The sequence below is a fragment of the Leuresthes tenuis genome, unplaced genomic scaffold (genome assembly GCF_036924035.1).
Source record: "Leuresthes tenuis unplaced genomic scaffold, fLeuTen1.0.hap1 SCAF_22, whole genome shotgun sequence".
Taxonomy (NCBI): Eukaryota; Metazoa; Chordata; class Actinopteri; order Atheriniformes; family Atherinopsidae; genus Leuresthes; species Leuresthes tenuis.
This window is the reverse complement of record NW_027325376.1, coordinates 6,635,152-6,658,592: the sequence shown is the minus strand read 5'-3', so window position 1 is coordinate 6,658,592 and position 23,441 is coordinate 6,635,152. Positions and strand designations below refer to the sequence as shown.

Here is a 23,441-nt window from a genome sequence, read left to right as displayed (position 1 = left end):
GTTAGCTTTGTCGCTGTAAAAATGTTAGCATGCTGACGTTAGATTTTCGTTAAAGTACGGCAGTGCCCAAGTGCCCTTCAGGGCTGATGCAAACACTGCTGGAGACTTGTTTTGAAAGCTGCCTGGGCCACAAGCACAATTTAAGTGACTAAGATTAAAATCCTTTACAAGGAATTCAGAGGTGGGAATATAAGTGTAGGAAAGAATGAAAAATGCACAGACGAAAATAGTAATCGGACAGGAATCTTAAAGTAGTGGCTGAAGAGTTGACATGGTAAATTGTTAAAAATATTCTTTGTTTTGGCACATAAACATTCATCATGATTGTAAAAATAGATTTGGATTCATATGACTTTAAGATTTGTGTTTATTAACATCAGCTGGCTCATAACATGGGCCACATGCATTATGATCTTTACTGTAATCATCATGTGCTGTGAAGTAAAATTTGCCACTTTGTGTTTGTCTATACGAGAACATGCCTTTATCTTTTTTAAGCTGCGGTGACCACTTAGGGTTGAAACCACATTTGAATAGAAGGAGACTGTGGTTGGGTAGGAAAGCAGCTGCCCTGGTCTGCTCCCGGCTGATCCAGTTCGTTCTGGACGCTTCTGTGTACCCTGGCCAACTGCTGCAAAACACCCACAGACAAAAATAAACTGCAAGGAGCTGTATAAATCTAACTGTGCTGGAGAAGAAACAAAAAACACAAATCAGGCTTCCCATTTAAAGGCATTTCAACTCATTTTATTGTCATCTTTTTGTACAAATAACTTCACAAAAATATTAAACTGTCGCAGACGCCACTGACGCCACGAAGCATAGGATATCACATGACCAGAACAGTGCCACAGAGAGGAAGAGAAAAAGTGACGGAGGTAAAGAGAAGATGGGCAACACTATCCCATCTCTCAGGACCTTTTGAAGAGTAGCAACCACCTCTTTCAAAAGCCACCACGGGCGAGCGCTGGCAACACAGACGCTCTACGTCCTCTGAAAGTGTCATGGCTGCCCAGGGAGCTGAACATTTGGAGAATAGTGTCTGTTCAGCTTGTTGTTGTCAACGTTAATGCTCAAACTAAAAAGAGACGTTTAAAGAGTGGATCTGTCTCTTAGTGATGCCACAAACGCCACGTAAAGCTGTGCCAAAACACTGTCTAGCGAGTGCCGTCTGATTGTTTTCCTTAAACAATTTAATTTAGCAAATTCACAACAAATAAGATTTCTTTTCTTTTCACTTTTTACAGACTTTTTGGGCATTTCTCCTTCATCCATCTGTAGGGGATTCAAGTACAAAAATATACACAATGTTTATAAAATTACTTGTTTCCCACTGTACACTTGCTCAGTTAAATCAAAGTAGCTTCTTCAGTTATTTACAACAAGTTTTTTTTTTTTTACAAAAAAAAAAAACCCTTTTTAAAAAAAACTTTTTTACATGATTTCACTGTGAAACGGATCCCCGAAACATTCGTTATAAAGAACAGTCACAGATGAGCTGGACCCTGACCAGAAGAGATGGAAACCTCAGGGCCAAAAGTGCCATCTTTTGTAACACATTCACCTCAGTCCTCTCCGATTACTTTACAGTTAAAATAAATATGCCGAAAAGAACAGCAAAAAGATGGGGAAAAATAACCAATTCACTCTAAAAAAAGAGTGGTAACCGCCTGATGCGTTCATACACAGTCCCACACCTCGCCTGAGGTGTTGTAGCCGAAGCCGGACGATTCAACCGTCCTGTCTGACCTGTCCAACAATAAATGGCAGTTGTCTGGATTAATATGCACCTTAATGTCCCCACAGAGCTGGTTTTCCCTCGCACTGTGTCACTAACGCAGAAAGTCCTGGAAGGTGCACATTATTCTGCGCATCACCAGAAAGGTTGTGGTAAACACAAGAGGCTCTTTTTCCGGCGTTCAAGTCGCCGCCTTTTCGCACACAGCCTCTGAGGCCGCATTCGGCTCCTCTGTCGTCATGTCGTGGTTGCCGTCTTGCGTTTTGGTTTCCTCCTCGCCTTCATCTTCTGGCTGAGCTTCATCCATCGCGGTCTCTGTGAGATTTTTCCTGGCCTTGCTGACGCTCTCCTCCTGAGCCTTCAGCACAGTGCAGAGCTCCATCTCATGGATTTCCACGTCAAATGGGGCAACAGGAGACAAGGGCGGGGGACACTTGCAGCCTGCGCAGCCCTGAAAGCAAACAGAAGGGGACGAATCACGGTTACTTCTGCGCACCGATGCATTACGCTTCTACAAACGTGGCACGGGGTTGAGCGGCAGAGCTTACAGAGATGTTGATGGCACGGGGCAGGCGCCCTGTGCGGATCCAGGGATGAACCTGACTCAGCTCCTTCTTCTGCTCATCTGTGAAGCGAGGCTGATGTTTCTGCAAGTTCCTCAAGGCCTCACGATCCTCCCGCAGCACCGTCTCCATGTCCCTGATATTCACACACAGGAGAGGCTCAGTGTTAAAACACACATTACATTAACTACTTTTTTAAATCTTGGTTTATGTTTCTCTTCTTCTGACGGTTAGAGCTTGAAATAAATCACAAGTTACAGCCACAGGTCACATCTCACCTGACGGGCAGCTGATACGTCATCATGACCTTGTCGTCGGTGTTGGCCATCAGCAGCCAGATGGGGTCCTGCAGGACACACTTGATGAACTGCTCCTCCCTGCCGTCTCCTCCGCCGCTGCTGCTGCTGCCCCCTGCTGGCTGCTTACGGGAGTGGTCGTTCTCCGAAGAGTCGATGCTTCCAAAGTACTTGCTGGTGTGGCTGCCGCCTGAATGCACAAGAGGTCAAAGCTCTCCTTTAGTTGTGGGCAGACATGTCAAGTGGTTGTGTTCGCAGAGTCAGTTTTAGAGGTTGCAGTCTTAAACATACTTGTTAAGTAATCACAGAAAAGAAGATGTTTCCATTTGTGATCCTTGAAATCGACTTAAATCATTTCACATTTAAGTAAGCACAAGCAGAGTCGCTATGGCAGCTAACCATGTAAAAGTTTCTCTACTTCCTGGTTGAATAATGCGAAATGTTTGAAGGTGATCTAATAAACAATGTACAGTTAAGCCCAAACCCATTCATACTAACTTAAGAGTTGTAGTGATTGTTCTTTTGACTGGAAATGGGATTAAGAGTCAAATGATGGTAGGACATCTTGCAAGATCTGTTCATAAAAACTAAACATTCATTTAACCTGCGTTTATAATAAAATTTAACTATTTCTATGGCTTTTCCCCAAAAATCTTTATGACAAATACCCTGTCTTAGTGATTTTAAAAAAGCTTTAATTATCAAATGACTCTTAATAAAGCTTTCTGCGAGCCTCCTCTGGGACTTTAGACCACTCATCTTCTGCAATGATCCCTTTGCTCTGGGCTTAAACAGAAGGAGCGTCTCGTTTTCTCATTTTCTGGATGTTTTTCGATCATTATCTTGTTGGAAGGTCCGGTGCTGCCACAGTTTTCTCTACAGACTTCCTCACATATTCAGTTAAGTAAAGCGACTGAAACGTTATTCTATTTCTGTTTTGTGTTGAAGTCAACAGGTCTGACTGTAATATGAGAAAAAATATCGACGTTTAGGAGAAAAAACATCAAGCAGTCGGCAGATAAGTTGCTCTCAGACAGCAGTGGATCCAAAATCCCAGTGGAGACATGAAAAAGCTTGTAAATGACTATCGGAATTGATGCTTTTAGTAAAAACAACTAAGAAACTGTTCACCGACCACTGTGTTGCAGTTTTTGCTACTAATTTAAAACTTTATCATATTAAAAACCAACATTTTTGTATTGCTGGGCTCAATCATCACTTTAAAGGCTTCACATCGATCATACAACTAAAATAACTAACTCTTAATGCCGAAAATGGCTCTGAGTGATCACTGAACTAAAGAACATTTCATACGATATCTAAGTCTGTCTTTTAGGATGTGAGTGAATAAAAAACACTTATGTACTGACTTGTTCCGCTGGTGCCAGAGGAGCTGCAGCCATTGGAGCCGGAGCCGGAGCCCGAGCCCAGGGACCTTGTGCCTGAGGAGCCTGAACCGGAGGCGGCCGAGCCGGTGCCTGAGCGGGAGTCTTCCTGCAGCAGCAGATCCAGCAGGTCGCTTGAGGTGGACATGGCATCTTGGTTGGACTCGTTAGTTTCACCCTAACAGGGAAAAATAAACAACAAACTTGTAAATTTACGAAATACTTGATAAAATTAAGACGCATTTTAAATTAAATGAGTGAACAACCGCTCTGGAGTTCTTACATTCTCATTCTCCTTTGAGGCATCATCAGAGCTCCTCTGATTGGCTGAGCTCTGCCCCCCCGCTGCACCGCCCTGCACAGAGGGCGTGGCTTGCTGTGATATCGCTAGAGCTGTGGCCACCTCCAGCCGGTTGATCGGTGACTCCTCCAGTTGCAGCAAGTTGAGAGGGGAGGAGCAGCGGGACTGGAAGAGGGGGGACTCGGCACCGTCACGGTCAGCAGGCGTCTGAGTGCAGGACAGGGGGGTGCTGCTGCGGGACTGGGTGCAGGTGCCCTGCATGGGCACTGGGTTGGGAACATTTGGGACAGGGACTGTGGGGGCCCCGGGGTAACTGTAGTTGGGGTTGTAGAAGTGCCCTGCTGGGGCACCCTGTTGAGACATGGGTGCTCCAATCTGGGGGAACATGTAGTTGGGCAGAACGAGGGCCATTATGGGAGGTACCATCTGGGTAGGGGGGAAACGTGACGGGTCATGGACGGGTAAGGGCTGCGTGAGCTGTGGGTAGACGGGGTAGATTGGAAGCATACCGGAGGCAAAAGGGGCGGAGGGATTGCTAGCCTGGGAGCCCAGAGAGGGCCAGGAGGAGGAGGTTGTGGGAGCTGCGAGGGGCATGCTGAAAGGCATGGGATCTGTGCTGGTTCTGAGGTCCTGGTGACTCCCAGGCAGGCCCAGAGAGCTGCGCTGGTCAGACGACTCGTGTTGTCTGAGTCTCTTACCGCTAGGACCCCACCGGTGACTGGTGCTGCCCCCTGCTGCTGGGTAGTCACGAGAGCAACGCACTCCTGGGAAAGCAAGGGGAACACTGCATTAATTATGTTGCTCAACATCAAGAATTTCCCAAACGGGTCTACTTCAAACTACACTCCCTTCATTTTCCCACACCGTCTCTCACGGTTTGAACTTTCATTCCCTTGAAAGTATTTCCTCAAGCTTAGCCTTTGTCTTCATAAATGAGCAGTGTTTATGTGTGTGTGTGTCTACCTCGTGACAGAGCAGCTGGGGTGTGGTAGCGCACAGTCGAAGACGCCGTCTGATCGAAAACGCGCAGCTTGCTGAGGTCCTTGAAGCGGTCGAGGAACGCCTGCTCCTCCTGCTGGGTGTGGGCGGACAGCACCTCCTTGGTAAGACCCAGCCGGCCCCCTCCGCCTCCACTCCTCCGGCTGTCTCTCTCTGGCTGAGGTTGAGGAGGTGGCGGAGGAGAAAGAGAATGGGCGATGGCGACGTTAGCGGGACGCATTGAACCGCCCATAGGACGAGTCAGGGTGGCGATGGTGGGAGGGGTGGCAGTAAGGGGAGGAGCCAAGGTAGGAGTGGTCGGTGCCTCTTCCATGATGATGTCTGTGACAGGGGAGGAAGATGAGGGAGTGTCATGAAGACAAAAGAAAAAAGGATTTTTAGAATTGAAGTTATTACAAATCAATGCTAAATAAATCTCAAAATGTTCAAAAGGTGACAATTCAACAGTTTGATTATTGTAGATGAAGATTAAACAGTTATTTCCTGAATGAGATGAGACTGGAAACATAAACAGTTTAAACCAACAGTGAATATCAAACAACTCTTTTGCATGACTGGCATGTTAAATTGCATCATTTGTAGTTCACAGTTATACAGATACTGATCTAGTTGAGTTTTTTCCGCATACTTCTGGTAGATAAAGTACCTTTTTGTTGTTTATTCTTTTAGCCAAGTCACTTGTTTAGTACTTTCCATAGACCTGGTTGCTGTTTCCTCATAAGATTTAGCACAATGTTAGCCAATCTTCGCGTACCCTTCCACTTTGTGTGTCCTATAGTTTTCCAATTTACCTTTGCTTTGGGAAACTACCACCTCTTAAAAGATTTAGATCCTGTAACAAGGCGGCAGCCCGATTCTGTCTGGTTCTTCTGCTGAATGGATGTACAGATGTACAAAACATTGCTTACATGGATGTTCTTGCATGTTTGCTCGTTGTTTGAGCCAAAACAATTTCCTCCTCTATGCCATTTTACAAGGGCACCGTCATTCTAATGTTAGAAAGGTGCAGCCAGACTTTGGAGACAGGCTGGCTATGCAAGACTTTCAAGGATAAACACAGACACCAGCAGACAGAGTTCAAGATTCTTCTTTGCTTGTGTTATTGCTACAAGATGCTCCAGCATGTTCAAGCCACCAAAAGTGACATAATCCAGCTTTAGAAAGACACAAACTTAAATGAAAACTGTAGAAAATCTGTTTGGGTAAAACAAAACCTCAAGAAACTGCAAACAAAAAAAAAACTCTTGAAAGTTCCAGGAAAAGCTGAGAATTGGAGGTCTAAGTGAGTTTTACCTGCGACCATGAGGCAATACGTTAATAAAAGATCATTCTTTTGAAGTACATAATGTTTTTTTCTGACTTCCACTGAGGAAAAAAAGATTTTGTTAGTTGAAATATGCTAAAAACAAAAATAGAACTTCATGGATCTTGGCAATTTTCCATCGAGGACCTGCAGAGAGTGTGAGTGTTGACGGTGCCCACCTGACTCGGGAGGTTTCTTGTCTCCTACATGGACGATGGTGCTGCTGAAGCTACACTGAGACGTAACTGAGGCTACACTCTCTGCCTTCGTGGCCATGGTCAGAGGAGGCAGAGGAGGTGGTTCACCTACAAGGTTTACTGAACCACCTGGAGAGAAATCAGCGTCACAGTTCAGATAAACAGAAACATGAACAACCAGGTTTATTAGTCTCATCAGGCAAGACAAGCTCACATTTTCTGACTGTACGAGTAGATGGTCAGACATGTTTCTTCTGCTTCTAATTACTCTAAGTAATACTTCCATAGTATCTCATACTGGTCCAACATAATAAAGTACCTTTGCTGTTGCTGCTGGCGTCCGGCTGTTTGTCGTCATCCGACGTGCCGGAGGAGGAGCCACACTTCCTTTTGACAGTATTAGGAACGTTGCAGCTCTCCAGGTACCTGTGCAGATAAACACTGGATGAGTGGACTGATGAGGAGAAAATGGCCGGACACAAGTGGCTACGGGCTGGTGCACAAACCTGATGATGCTGTCCAGACAGTTGATCTGCTGGTAGGAGTATCCTGTACATGGCTCCTTCTGCACGAGCGGTGCTGGGACCGGAGCTTTGGGTGGAGGCGTCACGGCAGCTGTCTGAAAACCTCTGAACGGGTCATTGCTGATGGCTTTGACGGTTGTTGCGCCTGAATGAAGAATAGGAATTAGTATTTCATAATTTATCCTCCCATCGTCGTTAACCATCTTTGACTTTGATGATGCAGATGAACACCAATGGGCCGTGACCGGCTGCCTTTTACACTCACCGGCGCTGGCGTTTTTTCTGGCCGGCAGACGGTTGCGAGACTCGATGAAAACCTGCTGCCCGTTGGTTTTGACCATGTGAACATCTTTGCAGATCTGCTGAAACGTCATCTGGAAAAACACATCATCCAACAGAGTTATACATACAATCTCATGCTCATATGTGATCATGATTAGATTTCACCACTTTGAGTTTAAAAATAATCCTTTTGTGGAGCTCAAACTGCATTTTAAACACTCTCTGAAAGTTTTAGCATTTGCAACCCTTTCAACTTGAATTAGTGGAGAAATCTCATGGAATCGAGTCTGGCAAAGCTAGGAGGTGACAAGAGTTTACGATGTTTTGTGTGACTAAAAAGATGCAGGTTTGCACAAAGTTTATTCTTTGTGTTTGTTTCTAAATGCATTTTAACTGCTCTGACTCACAGGCTTGTGCAAAGTCACCGCAGTGGTGGTTTCCTCCATCGCGGCGCCGTTGCTGTCGCTGGACGAGGCGGCTGAGGCACTGAGGTGCTGTTGGTGGGAACGGCGAGAGCCCCGCGAGCCGCTGGACCCCAGCGAGCTGTAGCCCTGAGAGCTGCCGCTGTGCACCGGCTGCCCCAGGACCCGGTGGATCTGCTCGCTCAGCTGGACGACGTCGGGTGTGGTGACTCGACCCTCGCAGCCTTGCGGCATGGAGAACACGTCCTCGTTCAGAGGGCTCCTGGAGACGGACAGAGAGGGAGAGAAAGGGCTCCTGAGCATCAGGGAGCAGAGGAATCGGACACTGTGCCAAGGCCTGAACAAAGATTTCATTTTTATAACACTCTACATGTCTGTGGCTGCAACTTCTTGAATGTCAAAGGCACATCGCACTTCTCTGAATCTGATGACTAATGCACAAGCTCTTCACTCCCACTCAGGGCGCTCCACTGAAATAAAAAGACTAAAAACAACGACTGAAAAACTATTAACGTTCCCGAGTGCTTGTGCTTATGAGACAGTGTTACAAACAGCAAAAAGGAACAAACGAAGAGACGCTTACGTTCTGACTTTGTGACGTCCAACGACAAACGCCACCTTTCTGCTCCAGGGGTTGACGAAGGAGGACCAGCTGGTGTCGATGGTCAGATATTCCCCGTTGCGGGCGCACATCCGCAGGGGAGAATACTCAAACGGCTGCCCTGCGAACTGAAAGACTGAACAGAGAAGACGGAGCATGTTGAGATGGAGATGGGGGCAGCTGACCTTGTATACCAACACTTTATACCTGCTTTTAATGAGCTAAAACTAAAGACAGTCTATAATAACAACAAGCAGGAAATAAATAGTAATAAATAAATATGTATGTAAAGAGTCCCGTTAACTGCCAGTTGAGTTTGAATGGGACTTGGGTTGTCTGCACCAGTTAGACTGAAATGAATATTTCAGAAAATACTGATAACACACATTAGTTTTTAGGGTTTTTCAGAGAATGATTTAGAAAGGAAATACCAGTTAAAAGTCAGGTTGGTCTGACCTGACAAAAAGGAAACCGGATCATTAATAATCTGATTTGAACCAAGGTCTGACCGATAGTACTGATACTGGAAAGGTACGACAAAATGTTACCTTTGAAGACCTCTTTTTAATTTTCTTTTCATTCGTGCCTCAATAATTCAAATCAAGCTGAACTTGCAATGATTTACATCCATGTGCCACAGCAGGCATTGTGGGTAAGGCTCTCTCCTCCCTGCAGCTTTCACAGTTACAGCACATGGCTGAGACATAAAGTGCCGTCACCACGGTTTGTGGGGAAGGCGTGAGAAGAAATCTGAAATGATTTCCTTTAGGCAGCTGACAGAGAGGAAGCCCAAACAGGGTCAACCATGAACAGAAACCACTCCGCAGATGCAGCAGGGCGTACAGCGAGCTCAAAGAGCAACGAGTGAATGAATGCAACCCAAAGCAAAAAGACATCAGTCATGCCTGCATCCAAACACAACCTTCACACTCGTAGGATCACTTTAGGCATCTCTAACATATCAAAGAGTGTGTTAATCTTTCATCGTGTTTGATTAGAGAAACCTGGTATAAAACACCAGCAGATTACTGTGGACCATGTGAACGCCTCCATAACGCCATAATCTTGAGCTACAATAATCACTGATGAGCAAAGACAGTCTGTACTCTTTGCACTTAATGATCTACTCTGGGTGTAAGATAGATGTTTTAGAAATAAATTCACTGTGATTGGTGGCATAATTTCTGCTGCTCACAGTTTTTTAGTGCAAAAAGGGCGCAATTCAAAGACGACAGCCTACTTAAAGGAAAGATAATGACTTATTAATCTCTTTCTGACCTATCCCAAAGCTCGTTTTACCTCATGACAATAAGTTAATTGAACTTAAATGACCTCAACAGTTGCCTCTATGGCAGGAAGAGTTCAGGCATGTTTGGATGACAAACCTCACGTCTTTAAATCTACATATATGATATATTTATGACTTATAATTCCTACAATATGAAAGCAGAAATCATAGTTAATCAGACTCACTCTTCTCATGAATAGCCACCATCATGGGCCTGTCCTCTGGGTGGATGTAGAGCAGGATGGGGGTCCCCACCAAGTCCTGTGGCAGGTGGCCTAACAGTGGCACTGCCCTGAAAACACACCACAAATACACACACTCAGTCATAATTATACATTACATACTTCTAAGTGATAACAAAATACTCATAGAATTGATAAAGAGGAATGTTCTCCCAAAGAAGTGCACAGTGGACACTGGAAATGAGGAGAAATCCCCACGTAAAACCAGATATATGGCTTTTAAATCTAAACTTAAACTACTGAAACACTGGCATCAACAAAGAACACCGGCGTCTTCTTATTGGTAAATATTCTTCACACAAAACAACCACAGAAACTGTGGCTCTGACTGAGCTGACTCAGGTCTATTATAGGCCATTTTCAGATAATTTCATCAGCTAAAACGCTGCTTCCAGAAGGCAACAGAGCAGTAACCATGGCATCAGAGGTGGGGAACTGACCTCTCGTCAACTTCTTGGAAGAGGCAGCTGGGAGTGTGACTGGTGGTGAAGATCCTCTTGTCAGGAGGGATACGAGGAGCTGATGGGAGGAAAAAGGAAACGGATGCAAACGATGAAAAGGTCTCTGCTGCTGCAGGCTGGTCGGTTACACAAAACAGACATTGTGTAGATATAGTAAAGGTTCATTTGCATTTCTGGGGGCTGGCAGTCATTTGGTGTATTATCCATATTCAGAGGAATATGGTGCTCCAGACCCTATCAGTGGGATGCAGTCTGTCTGTCCTACATGTCAGAAGTGAGGCCATGTCAACCCCAAAATAGCAGTTTTCTCAGAGTTTACAGACTTTGCACCTGTTTAGAGCTCTCACTCAAGTTCTCTTTTGCAAATTCGGTTTTGTTTTTCAATGACTCACTGCACTCGCATGTCTGTACGAACAACAAGGGGCGACTATCAAAGCCACCACCCACTCGTGTTCAAGAACTACATCAAATCGCTCTGCGTCGAGCAAACCAAAAGAGCAAAAAACACGTCGACATTCGGGAAGTGGGCCTGAAATTTTTCATCTTGCAGACTTGTGAGTGCACAACAAAAGCAGGAGGGAGAAAATCTCATTATGAGCACCACAATCAATATTGATGTCCTCTCTGTAATGCCAGTCAGTTAAAACGGCTCAATTTATGGACGATTCCCCTTAAAGATTGCTATCAAAACTTCTAAGTGCTAATCAATCTTTAGCAATTCAAGCTAATTCGAGCTAAATTATACTGCTGTTGATGAGGACATGAGTGGGGCTTGTACTGCATTAAAATGTTAAATACTGGGCTTTTATTGAGGATTTTAACTAACTAAAAACCTTTTTAAGGGTCAAATAAACTAAAACTGCCACAGAATGTGTCGCTCAAAGACTAAAATGTACATAAACAATGCTCTGCTAGCTTGTTCGTGGACGTATCAAATACCTTCGTATCCGGAGTGGACCCTCTCTGCGATGAGCAGGCAGCAGGGCTGTGGCTCTGCAGCGTCCGAGTCTCTGAGGGTGAGCTGGTATGGCGTGAGGCGAAACGGGTAGTAGCGAATCTCGCCGCCCCGAGCCCGGTCGGCGCTGAGCCGACAAAACATGGACTTCTCTTGAGTGCAGTCAACGGGAGGAGGGGCTGAGGGGAGGGAAGAGTGGGTCAGTACAGGAAGTACGCCCCTGAAGTTCTTCACCTCATTTTAGAAAGTAAAAGCTCACCTGAGCCAATGCAGGAGGCCCAGGCGGGCAGGCGGCAGGGCGCTGTGCCGCTGTAGAAAGTGCTGACGTCTTGTGGAGCCAAAAGCTCAGAGAACATCGTTCCCTGGAGACACTCGGGCTTGCAGCGCAGCAGGGATGAACCCTGTGGTGATACGTACACCACCTTCCCCGACAGGAATGACACCGCCATGGAGAATGTGTCCTGGAGAAGAGACGACTTGGGTTAAAAGGCTGTCCCTTTTTAGAGGTGTTTCAGAAAGCATGAGACGGGTGAACACCCGTGTAAACTCACAGTGTTATTGAGGGTGTACTCTGAAGTGATGTTGTCGAGCTCCTCGATGGTGAAGGCAGACAAGTCCAGGCTGCAGCCGTGACACTCCTCCACACTCCACTGGTGATAGTACTCTTTGTTAGCTGCAAATATTTAAAGTTTCTCAGTCAGGGTGTTGAAAATGCTAACAGGCAGTGTCCCACACAGAAATAAACGGGTGGTAACTACCAAAAGGCCCTTACCTCGGACTTGTCTGACACACTGAAGTGCGTACTTGAGCGCGCTCAGGGTGCCGGAGTGACCCGTGCCTTTGCGCTCAGTGGGCAGGCGGAGCTTCAGCTCCTTGATGGCCTTCATTAGCTCCTTCTGCGTCTGGAGCCTCGCTGACTGGTTGCTGCTGCAGCCGGAGGTGGAGGGGGGGTCATGCTCTGAGCTGGTGGACAGCAGGCTGTAGGCCAAAGAGCCGCTGGGAGGTGACAGACTCTGAGAGTTGGAGCTGGGTAAGAAGTAAAAAAAAAAATGCTTTGGTGAATTTCTAACACTCTTTCTGACACATTTAACCAGAATAAGACACCGATTCAGTTCTATTCTGAGTGTGAGAGTCCTGTTGTCTGTGCAGAAAGCCCCTGCTCACACTGGGTTGTTACACGTGATCGCATCAGAGGAACACAATACAGAAATTATGTGCATTTCCTGGAATCTACTGAGCAGAACTGAGAGCCAGAAAGCAGTTTCAGCTGCTGATATCAAGATAAAATCTTATGTTCAGGCGACGCTCGCCCACTGAAGAGCTGCTGTTGGCTAAATTTGAATTTACCCACCTTAAAAACATTCTTTTGTAATATAATATTCTTTCTTACCTCTTGTTGCTCTCTGTGGTTTCCAGCATCATGCCGGAGTCCTTTCCGCTTGATGAGCCTTGACTGCGGGAGCTGCGTGACGACTGGCGTCTACAAGAGCCGTTCTCCCTCTCCCCGGAGTCGTTCCCGCTGGACAGCCCGTCCATATCATCCGAGTTAGACCCCCTCTGGTCTCCGGACAGACCTCTGGACCTTGGCCCCTCGTCGGGGGATGAACACCCTCCGGCTCCGCTGCCCTGCCCCTGATTGGAGACATTGGCACTGGTCTGACCGCCGCTGGTCTTCTGGAGATTCAACCCCTGTGACTCTACTTCTTGGTCTTTCTCGTCAGCCCCTGACACTCGCCTCTGAGTGCTGCTGCTGGGCGTTGATGTGGAGCTGTCATAACTCATACTAGTTTAGGATGAGGCTGGGACAGCTTGATGGGAGCAAATTTAATTCAAGTAGGACTACTATTTAAACACAAGTGAACCATTGTTGGTTGCTATTAAAAAAAAGTGAAGAGAAATCCTTTGTTTGTCCTGAAAAACAAAACAGAAATTTTTCTTTTATGAGTCGGTGCCTGTAAGCCCTCTGAAGTGCAGACTGTAATCATCTCACAAACCACAAAAAAGAGGAAAGTGCTGCCTCTGAAAGGCCTGAATTTTACCTTCAGATGTCACTCAACACGCTGCAGACGAGATGAATGTCTCGTTATGAAACAGTCCTGGCACAAGTGCTCCAACAGATGGGACGAGAGATGGAGATGCAGAGTGAGAAAAACGGCTCTTGGTGAGAGCAAAAAACATTCCCTTCCACTCGTCTCTGGTTTTCTCGCCTCCTCAGAGTTGTGATGCTCTAAGTGTTAAAGGCCAGCTGAAATGAACAGACAAAGGAAGAAAAGCAACAGCGTTAGGATCAGAAAATACTCAGTGGTCTCATTGGTACCAAGGACTAAAGCTTAGAAAAGACTCAAACTCAAACATGGTGCTGTGTGGGCTGCATGTAAGAGTGTGTGGTTGTTCAGGGCCCAGCTCACAAAGATTATCTAGAAATAAAAACACCTAATCTGGGGCACAGAATGACAATAATCTTCAGGTGCAAGTACGTACGTATGCTTCTGAATAAAGAAGACAACATCGCACAGATCAGTCGTCATAGCACAGTCCCTTTTACCCAGAGGGCAGTCAAAATAAACATCAGAGCAGGGGGGGGCAGAGGTCAACATCAGAGGCCTGATAGATCAGGCTTTATTTGTGAATAGAAGCTCCAAGAACACATTTATAGCCACCACCTACGCAAATGAAAGTCTTGTGCTAATTATTTTCTAGGCCAGGATGACACGCTTTATAATCTTTTAATACCTAAAGACGCAACCGCGAGACGACGCGGGCAACAATTAAGTCGTCAATCCAATTAATTTTATACACCTGGCTGCCCCATAGGTCCCTTTGCCCGCCTCTGACAGGGGTGCAGTGATGCTTGGCTGCAGAGTCTGTTCAGGACAGGTTTAACTGTGTTGCTGCACCGGCAGCTCAGACAGAAACGCTTACTATCTGACGCAAAGACCAAGACAGGCGTGGATGGGTTGAGAGCAGCTGCCTGCTCAGGACAGAGGAGGTAACCGGTGCGGACAGCTGATGACGACTTTAACTCCCAAATAACTTCAACTTAAGGCAAACTCAAAATACAGCGCTAACAGGCCTTATGTTTGATCAGACGGGTGACGCACACTTCCACAGGTGATAGCAGAAGATGTAAGACGGGGGGGGGGGGGGGATGTGCTGGGGCTACTAAAAAAATCATCCCAGCGAGGTGAATCCCTGATGCAGCCAGTCGAGGGTGAAATACTCGGTTAAAGGTCAGATTGGAACAAACAGACTCCCCATCGCAGCGACCACCACATCAGGCCTGAGCTCTTCACTGTAACAACACAGCAAATCACTGATCCACTATGCCTCCCACTCTCTCCAATTATTCACAGGAAATGCACTCTGTGAAACCAGCCTCTGATTATGCAAGTTGGAGTCCATCTTGGCGTGGGAAGGAATACACACTGGAACGAGGCATCCTGACTGGCTAAGATGGCAAAAGCTGCTGGAGCTTCATCCTCGGTCAAAACTCAAATTTAGAAATCACCAGGTGAATCCTGCAGAAATGCATCTTGGGAAAATAGAGCTCGGTCCAAACCTCGGTCCTCTCTTCTTCGACTGATGCCGGCGCCACGGATGGATTTGAGGTCGCGTTGCGTGTTTCAGTGCAGATTTTACTCCATTTAGCACAATCGGAAAAGAAACTGCAGCATCGTTGGTGCCCACAGCGTGCGACTGCTTTGAATTCAAAGCTGCTCTGTAGAAATCGCTGCAGATTGACTCTTTTTGGAGTTTGGACAAAAGCCAAAAGTTAACAAGCTGCAGGAGCCATTGCTGAGCTGAACAAAGCCACATGGCGTCACAGCGTCCACTTGAAGTTGGATGAGCTTTGATATTTAATCCGATACAAAAACAGTATCTGCCAGGCTACGCACAGACTGTAGATACACTGTCCTAATCAATGTGTATTTAACTGATTATTCCAGCAGATTATTTGCACGACATGATGATCATCACTCTGTGTTATCTTTAACATTTGAATAAACAGCATAAGCACTGAGTTGCAGTGCTTGCACCTCCTCAGACATGATAAATTAACACATTTCTGTTAAAGTAAACTATAAAGTTTTGGATGAGATAGAGGGGAGGGGCGTTGGAAAGATGTTTAGACTAAACCAAGACACAGATAATTAAAGGCCTTGGACACAGTTACCCAGTAATGATACTATTATTCCTTAACCATGTGTGATATGCTTTGTGCATATTGCAAAGGTAATCTCATAGATCATAGGAAGTCAGGATAAAAGAAGAAACCTCCCAACATATCAGCTATCTGCATAAATAGACCGAGCGGACGTGACTTTAGTGGCATGTAAAATCTGCTCGTACCCGGCGACGATCACCTGAAGCGGCCTCAGCGCGACATGAGGCACTTCCCTGCAGCAGCACTCTGCGGAAGGTGTGGCTCCGTGCCTGAACATGTGTGAACTTCCACATCCATCCCGACGCCCCTAACCACGACACGCGTGCACGAGTCAAGCGCACAATCCTCACCTGTCCGCGCCTCCGAGGCAGCCGCGCTTCACCGCTGGACGTCGCCAAAATACCGAGAGCCGCTCGCACGGATGCTGTAGTCAAGCTTTTACCTCTTGTACACATACCGCACGTGTCCGCGGCGGTGTTTTCCGCGAGCCTCAGCGGCCGCTGATTGGTCGGCTTGCTGGACCAATGGCAGAGCGCGCCGTGCACCCCCCCCCCCCCCCCCCACACACACACACACACACTGATCCCAGCTCCGCCTCCAGCTGAGCCAGTAACATGTATAACACAGAGAGCTGATTCACGGTCAGTGCTCAATGACACCGAACTGTTTTCCACCGCATGAGTAAAACAGATCAGCTGCTCTCATTAATCTCACAGAGATAAATTAATCTGCACAAACAGCTAAAGCTTTGTTAAAAACACAACAATGCTAATAAATGAGTAGAAGTGGGTGTAAAAAAAGTCAGAAGATCTGCTGATTACTGCTCTATGTACATCATTCTTTCCTTAGTTTGAACTCTATCTGATTAACTAAGAAAGTAGACAGGTCTGTCATCCTCCAGCCTGTTAAATGACTGCATGATGAGCATCTCGCCTATAAACCAACCACAAAAAGGCCTAAATGTCATGCAGCGCTACATGTGCAGTACCTGCAATGTCAAGTAAGCGCATTTGTCAAGCAAGTGGAAACTGTGTATGAATCATCTTCAGTTAATCCTCAGCTGCTAAGACAACATTAAAATAGCTAGATTTCTTTCTTTATAATGGACCTCATGTGCCACCACAACAAACTGAATGCTTGAGGATTTTTGTGTAAATTTAAGATAATATAATAGTTCTTTTTTGTGATTATTTTTTTAGCTAAATTAATCCCACCACCAACCTTTGCAACTTATGAAGTAAACAGAAGCTTGTTTAACAGAAACTAAAGCGTGTCCTTTCTTATTTTTGATTAAGCCGTCCTTGTTGTGCTCGAAAAACATTTTTTATGACCTCCAAAGGAGCCGAGAAGGTTGCCAGCGGTGATAACGGTCCTTAAAAAAGCCTCGACTATCAAACCAGATACAAACAACATTAGTATCGCTGTTCCACATTAAATATAAAGTTTCTGGTGTGAATTACATGATCATTATCTCTTACACTGCTAACATGGATTTGTTTCACATTTGTTTCCCTGTAACAACTCCAGCTGTCAACACTGAAGCTCTAAAATCAAAGTTGCAAACACAACAGAAACCAAACCACCTCTGACACTTTCAGAGAAACCAGAGTCGCTTCCTGGCAGCCTCTGATAAGGTTTCCGGATTGTTTTGAGTTTATTGAGAACATGGAGGACAGACACAATCCCACAAACTTTTGTCCCCGAAACACCAGCCCATCTCAGTCTTACACCCACAGGCAACAGAAGTTCATTAGAAAATGACTTTATGACCAATGGAAGCTCCAAACGGAAACCGTGGTGCTGTTCCTCTGCGTCAGCTCTAAGCTTCGGTGCTGAACCTCTGCTTCTCACTTTGATGTTATCAGAGTGAGGAGAAACTACTGACTGTCTGTTTTACTCCACATGTCACTACCCGACAAACACGTGCTCAAACTGTTCAGATATGCAGAACATCATCTCTACTGTCACCCTGCTGCTCAACGGCGTGAAAACTGACAACTTTGACTTGTTTATGCATCAACTTGAGGACTCATCTCTGAGGTGCCCACTCAAAGATCTCCATTAAACAGATTATTGGATGAAGGAGTTCTACATTTATGTGCAGCTCTTTTGCACACTCAGTTGGTTGAAAATGAAGTAGTTTGCAGGTAAAACAGTGTGCCATATTGTTTATTACTCACAGCTTTTCAAGGCTATGAGAGGCCTGCACATAGGCTGTTGCTGCAACTAGACTTTGAACATCTCACAAAATGAGGGTGGAGATGAGAGGGATAGTCAAGTGGCCACTCCACGTTTGCGTAAAGACGCACGGAACAAAGATGGCTGGAGGAACCCAAAGCAGAAACATTGCTGGCACGTATTTTGTGCATGATGTCCAATGCAAATGACAGAAAGTGCAATTCATGGACCCTAGCAACATCTTTCAATTATCATTTTTCAGATCAGACCGCACACATAAAGCAGCTTTGCATTCACTTGTTCATAGTACACTGCAAGTACGTGCAACTTTATCCATAAACAAATGGCGCAGCAAGTATACGATGTGTGCTTCAGGTGATGTGATCCTCAAGAAATCATATCAGAAATTCTTTTAAGTGTGATTAACAGAGCTGTAATAAAGCCACGAAGACCCGCTGCAGCACACACGGTAACCATCAAACTGTCAAAAATGTCCGGAGGGTTCTTATGGATTATAACAAGCATAATTGAAACATCTGCTGTTGCTTCGATGGATTGGTCGTACTGAATAAATCCTCCACAAAAAAATAATTCAAAGTTAATGCTAAATCTCAGTCCAAGACTCCCTGATCAAAACCCCACAGGTAATAAAAAGCGTGCACTGTCTTAATGTCCCAGAAGGGGGCTGCACACCTTAGATATGGGTCGCTGACAAAGATCATACATGACTTGGATGTCACAACAATCTGTGACCGGGATCGTGAATAAACGTCAGCAAAACTGACACCAAAACACTGATCTGTATCAATCTAACGCGGTGTGGGGGTGGGGGCATTTCGCAGTTCTGGCACCACATTGTGCAACGTCTACAACACAAACATCAGAACAGCAAAGACACTTAAACCAGGACATATTCCATTTTAAAATACATCGTTTAGTTTGATAATGTTTAGTCTAGAATTTGGAGCGATAATGGCACAGAGTACAAGTTAACATGATAACTGCTAAGTAACAGACACGATAATTTCACTAAGTCGACAAACCTACCTTAGATAGACTTCACTACAACAGCAGCTTATCTTGTTTTCCACCGTGAGGAAATCAAAATTTTACGAAGAAACAGCTTAAAATCCTGATAGCAACGATCGCATTTGCTTAGACTTCAGTATTGCCTTCCATACAATCCTAGTCCGTTCCCCAACTGAAGTTTACACGCATGGCCACACGTGCTTGTGCATGGACTGGCAAGTGATGTTGAATCCGCCACCGTGATTGGACAAGGCGAAGTCAAGACCACGCCCACGACCCGCCCGCTTAGATTTTGATTGGTCGCGATGGGCGGGGTTAGCTGCACGGGGCTCAATAGTCACGTTGCAGAGTGACTGGTCCTGAGTTCTTTTCCAAACGGATCAAAACACGAGAGGGCGTAGCCCGCTTTGCACACGCCGCGTCCTCCACTTCACCGTAATACAGGAAATAACACCGCAAATACACTTAGAGAGCTATCTGTTTGGTTAAAATAGCAGCTCCCTTTCATTGGGATTATTTATTCTGACGAAACAAAGTTGTAAACAGAAGAAGAAGGATAAAAAACTAACCTTAACGACTGATGGCTGCTCTGGAGAATATATATTTTTGGCTGTTTTCGTTGCACCGTTCAATAATAATAATTACAAGATTGAGAAAGATGGAGGAAATATACACTCTACATGAAAGTTAACAATTTGCCTTTAATAAATTAAATAAACATAATTCCTCTTATCAGCTTAATCTGATAAATCTTTTTTAAAAAGATAATCTATTTGAATAAAAATATATTTTATAGTATACAGTATATTGTACACACTTCACAATCTGTCCACACTTTGACCACATTTTTGAACATTTAGAAGAATGTTCTAATATAATCTTGAGTTATTCATGCTTTTTTATTTATGCATTTGATTGGTTTAAATATTATCAACATTACTTTTCCTCGCTCTGGTTTGTGCTGCGCGTTTGCTCCGTACTTACGGCTGTGGTAAAGCTCCTGCATGCTCAAGTCAACGTGCTTCAGCACGGTGACGTCATGTGCTTTCCTTGCCCCCTTCTGAAGGCACGCGGACTGCTGGGTGGTTGTCGAGTTGCGATAAACAGAGTAGATGTTGGACATGTCCCTGTCTGTAAATAAACATTCATGCGATGTTAATTTATAACAGCAGCATGTAATGATTTAAACAAAATGTTTTAAACGGCATAGACATGATCAACACGCGGCCATAATTGCGACACAACAACCTGTCCGTAAAGTACGTTCATTAGCGTTTTAACCTCGATAGAAATCGAGGTTAAACGTGCTTTAAATGCAGATAGTAATTAAGTAATACAACTGACATATACATTTTGTGAAAACACAAGCACTTTCCAATAAATAGGCCGATCAAACAAACCCTGCTCCACTTTTTTTCCCCACAGTCAGTGGTTCACTTGGCCTTCCTCACATCTGGTGGGTGAAAACTTGCACACAGCACGCATGAGATCATGTGCTGGAAATGTCAGTAGGGCTATGAGCCGCCGGGAGCTGCAGGAGTGCGTGTATTGTACCGCGAAATGAGACGAAAACGCGTGAAATATTGCTTTAATAAGTTTAATTTACAGCATTTTACTGGCTGAACGCTGCACGTTTATACTGACAAAGGGCTACTAAGAGGTTCTTGTTTTTGCTCTTCTGCACGATCGAGAGGAAATGAAGCACCAAATGTTCTACATATCCGAGGAACATCATGTAAAAACAAGAAGTTAAAGTATTCATAAGGCGTATTCAACCACTGTATTTATAGCTATAAAAATGTGTCCAGTAGGGGGCAGCGTGGCGTGAAATTAATGCATCAGGAGGGGAAATTTAAAAAGGAGACAACCACAGTAGGGTTGTGTTCAATTCAAAACAAACACTTTGTGTAGTTTCTGCGATTCTCAGAATTATTTTAGATGATAATCTGACTTTTTTCCTCTTTGTCAAGTCTCTAAAGGTCGGCCGCTATTCAGTGACAGTGAAAACAGGTGTGATTCATTACTGAGGGCCAAGTGAGAGCCCCCCTTTAAGTTGGAGTGGAGGGGTGAGGCTGCTCTGTGGTTAATTATCTGTACGTTTAGTGCTCTCACGAGTGTAGGACTGTAGCAGCGCTAAGGGTTTGTTTTCTCCTTTCACTGATCTCTGTTTGGTTTATTATTCCGTGCATATTTAAAGCTTTGAATGGTGCTCAACCTGTGTCAGTCGTGCAGGTGGTACAGTCCAGTCTGTGACAGAGAGCAAAGAAGAAAAACACTCTCTAGTTTATTATTCAAAGAACACAAAGGAGGGGGGGGGGGACACGTTGTGCCTGTTCTGGTTATATAACACCTAATATGCTTCTTTCTTTAACATGATCTCAACTCTCACCGCATCAACAGGCATCCACAGCTAATCAAACGAGGAAGTAACACAACATTTACTGACTGATTAAAGATTATAACGGCACGTTATCAGAGCTGCTGACCAGGATTTGTTCTCCCATCCAGAATGACTCATTTCTGTTCATCTGTGAGCTGTTTGTCCCTTTGAAAACAAACAGAGTAAATGCATGTAGCTACATGTCTCTTTTTTACAGGCCCTGGTGTTGAGCTTTTAGGACGTGCACAGAGCTGCAGATCTTTTATGGAACGGCAGGTAAACTGAGGCTCCTGTTTGTCAGCGTACGATGCTTTCCATCTCCTCCAGGCTGAAGAACGGGGTGGATCTGGGCTCCCCAGGAGGAGCTGGAGAGTGTTTCTGGGTAGAGGGAAGTCCGGGCTTCCCTCCTGGACTTGTTGCCTCTGCGAGCACAAAACTCTGACTAGTTTTTTTAAACAAGGATAATAGAAAGCAAATTGTAAAACTACCCAACAGAAACAAACTCACTTAACTTACTCTAATCTGAATGAGGCCTGTGCATGTATGTAAATAGATCTGCTGAAAAAAGCCACCAGTTACTAAATGATCAGATTTCAGGCGACTTATCGTCGGTGCCAAGTGTGGCTTTGAGCTTCTTAGACACAATGATCTTCTTCAACTGGAGACTTCTGCTTTTTCTTTTAGCAACAGATGGAATGAAACTGAACTACGAAGTGATGCAGGCCATAATATTCTTCTTCTTTCCAGTCCCAGGTGCAGGATCCTGGATGCAGAGATGCACATGCATCTTGAGAATTCGACAAAAGAGCTTAACAGTTGATAACCGGATCATCTTTCTTTTCTGGCAGCAGATGGCAGCATTGTGTCTTCTTTGGCAGGAGTCGTGTGTTTCAGGTTGGTTAGAAATGGCAAACCCAGCTGAGACAGACAAATTACTCCAGTGGGTGCAACGCATAATATTCATGTCTGTTAAACAAAGCACATGAAGAAAACATTTTCAAGTCGTATGGTGTATTTGGAAGAAGCAGTTTCTTTGTTCTGGTCTGTCAGAAAGCTGTCACTGGTGATAAAAAGATAATACTGCTGATTATTCTGCTCTGTGATGCAGCTCAAAACGCCCTAAACACCAATGGACACTGGACTGAAGACCAGAACATTTGTCAAACAGGAGTGTAGCACCTTTGTTTATTTTTTTTCTAGATGGAAAAACTGATTTCCATGTTTTTAGATGAATAAACTAGTTATTCTGATGTACTGTGGGTGGACCTTTGCTCTTCTTATACTGTTACCTTTGATTTAGCTGTATTCCTACACATGCTTTGTACTCACCGTTCTCTAAATTGTACATATTAATCCCATTTGTCTTCCCCCACATTTTTCTTCTCTCACATGGCCAACACAAGTCATTTCATGTTCTATGTCATGCATTTGATCTCTTTTGTTTACATAAATCTTTTTTTTTTTTGCCTGTACACCTGCAACAAAAAACAAACCTTTTTAATTTTGCTGCTCCTTCTCATAACACGTAAAAGGCTTCCAGACTCTGAGAATGCTAAGAAATTAAGCCTTTCAGGTGTTATTTGTTTACCCGTTCTCTGTACAAAGACATTAGAATATGTGCAACATATTGAGGGTTGTTATTGTCACTTTTTTTAAATGAAAAAATTCTCCAAACATTCTTTGTTGGGGACATGTTAGGACAAATCTGGTCTCCTCAAAAACTCGGCCTTTCAAACATCACACATTTTTAATATAGGTACCATCGTCATATCATTACAAGCCCTGAATTGCAGGACTAAAATGCAGAAATGGACGTTTATTTACAAATGAACAAAAGTTGACAGGAAATATTTTAGCTTCTTACTTTCTGCCAGTAAACCAAAGTCAATGTAACATTACTATTTCTTCTCCTTTGATTTTTCTAAACAGCAACAATTTCAATGTACAAATTTGTTTTTCTTTTCTTGAGAAAGCTCGTTTCACTTTCTTATTTGACATACAGATTAATAAAATGTTTTTTTCCACATTAACGATGGTAAAAAAAAGTTATCTTTAGAAGATTTCCCTTTTTTCCCCCCTGTCTTTCAAGTAAGCTTTGCATATCTCTTGAAATGTTTTAAGCTCCGCCATTT

General features: G+C 44.5%; 1 protein-coding gene across 1 annotated transcript; it reads right to left on the bottom strand.

Moving 5' to 3' along the window:
• Nucleotides 1-725: 725 nt before the first annotated feature.
• On the bottom strand, nt 726-19,116 carry per1b (period circadian clock 1b). The gene is made up of 21 exons (XM_072376660.1): nt 18,948-19,116; nt 13,597-13,802; nt 12,948-13,468; nt 12,330-12,583; nt 12,109-12,230; nt 11,817-12,018; nt 11,542-11,736; nt 10,582-10,660; nt 10,085-10,191; nt 8,594-8,747; nt 7,996-8,272; nt 7,572-7,680; nt 7,289-7,451; nt 7,102-7,208; nt 6,765-6,911; nt 5,247-5,603; nt 4,266-5,047; nt 3,968-4,160; nt 2,580-2,787; nt 2,287-2,437; nt 726-2,189 (listed from the first exon to the last, which is right to left on the bottom strand). The coding sequence occupies exons 3-21, from the start codon at nt 13,337-13,339 to the stop codon at nt 1,920-1,922; spliced, it is 4,269 nt and encodes a 1,422-aa protein (XP_072232761.1). The 5' UTR covers nt 13,340-13,468; nt 13,597-13,802; nt 18,948-19,116; the 3' UTR covers nt 726-1,919.
• Between the last annotated feature and the right edge of the window lie 4,325 nt (nt 19,117-23,441).

Bases quoted from the DNA above. Each gene is read 5' to 3' on its own strand.
- per1b (XM_072376660.1), bottom strand. From the start codon at position 13,339: ATGAGTTATGACAGCTCCACATCAACGCCCAGCAGCAGCACTCAGAGG. The intron at 10,192-10,581 runs GTCAGTTCCCCA...GTGTGTTTTCAG, and splicing joins TTCCAAGAAGTTGACGAGAG to GGCAGTGCCACTGTTAGGCC. The intron at 4,161-4,265 runs GTAAGAACTCCA...TTTCCCTGTTAG, and splicing joins CCTCAAAGGAGAATGAGAAT to GGTGAAACTAACGAGTCCAA.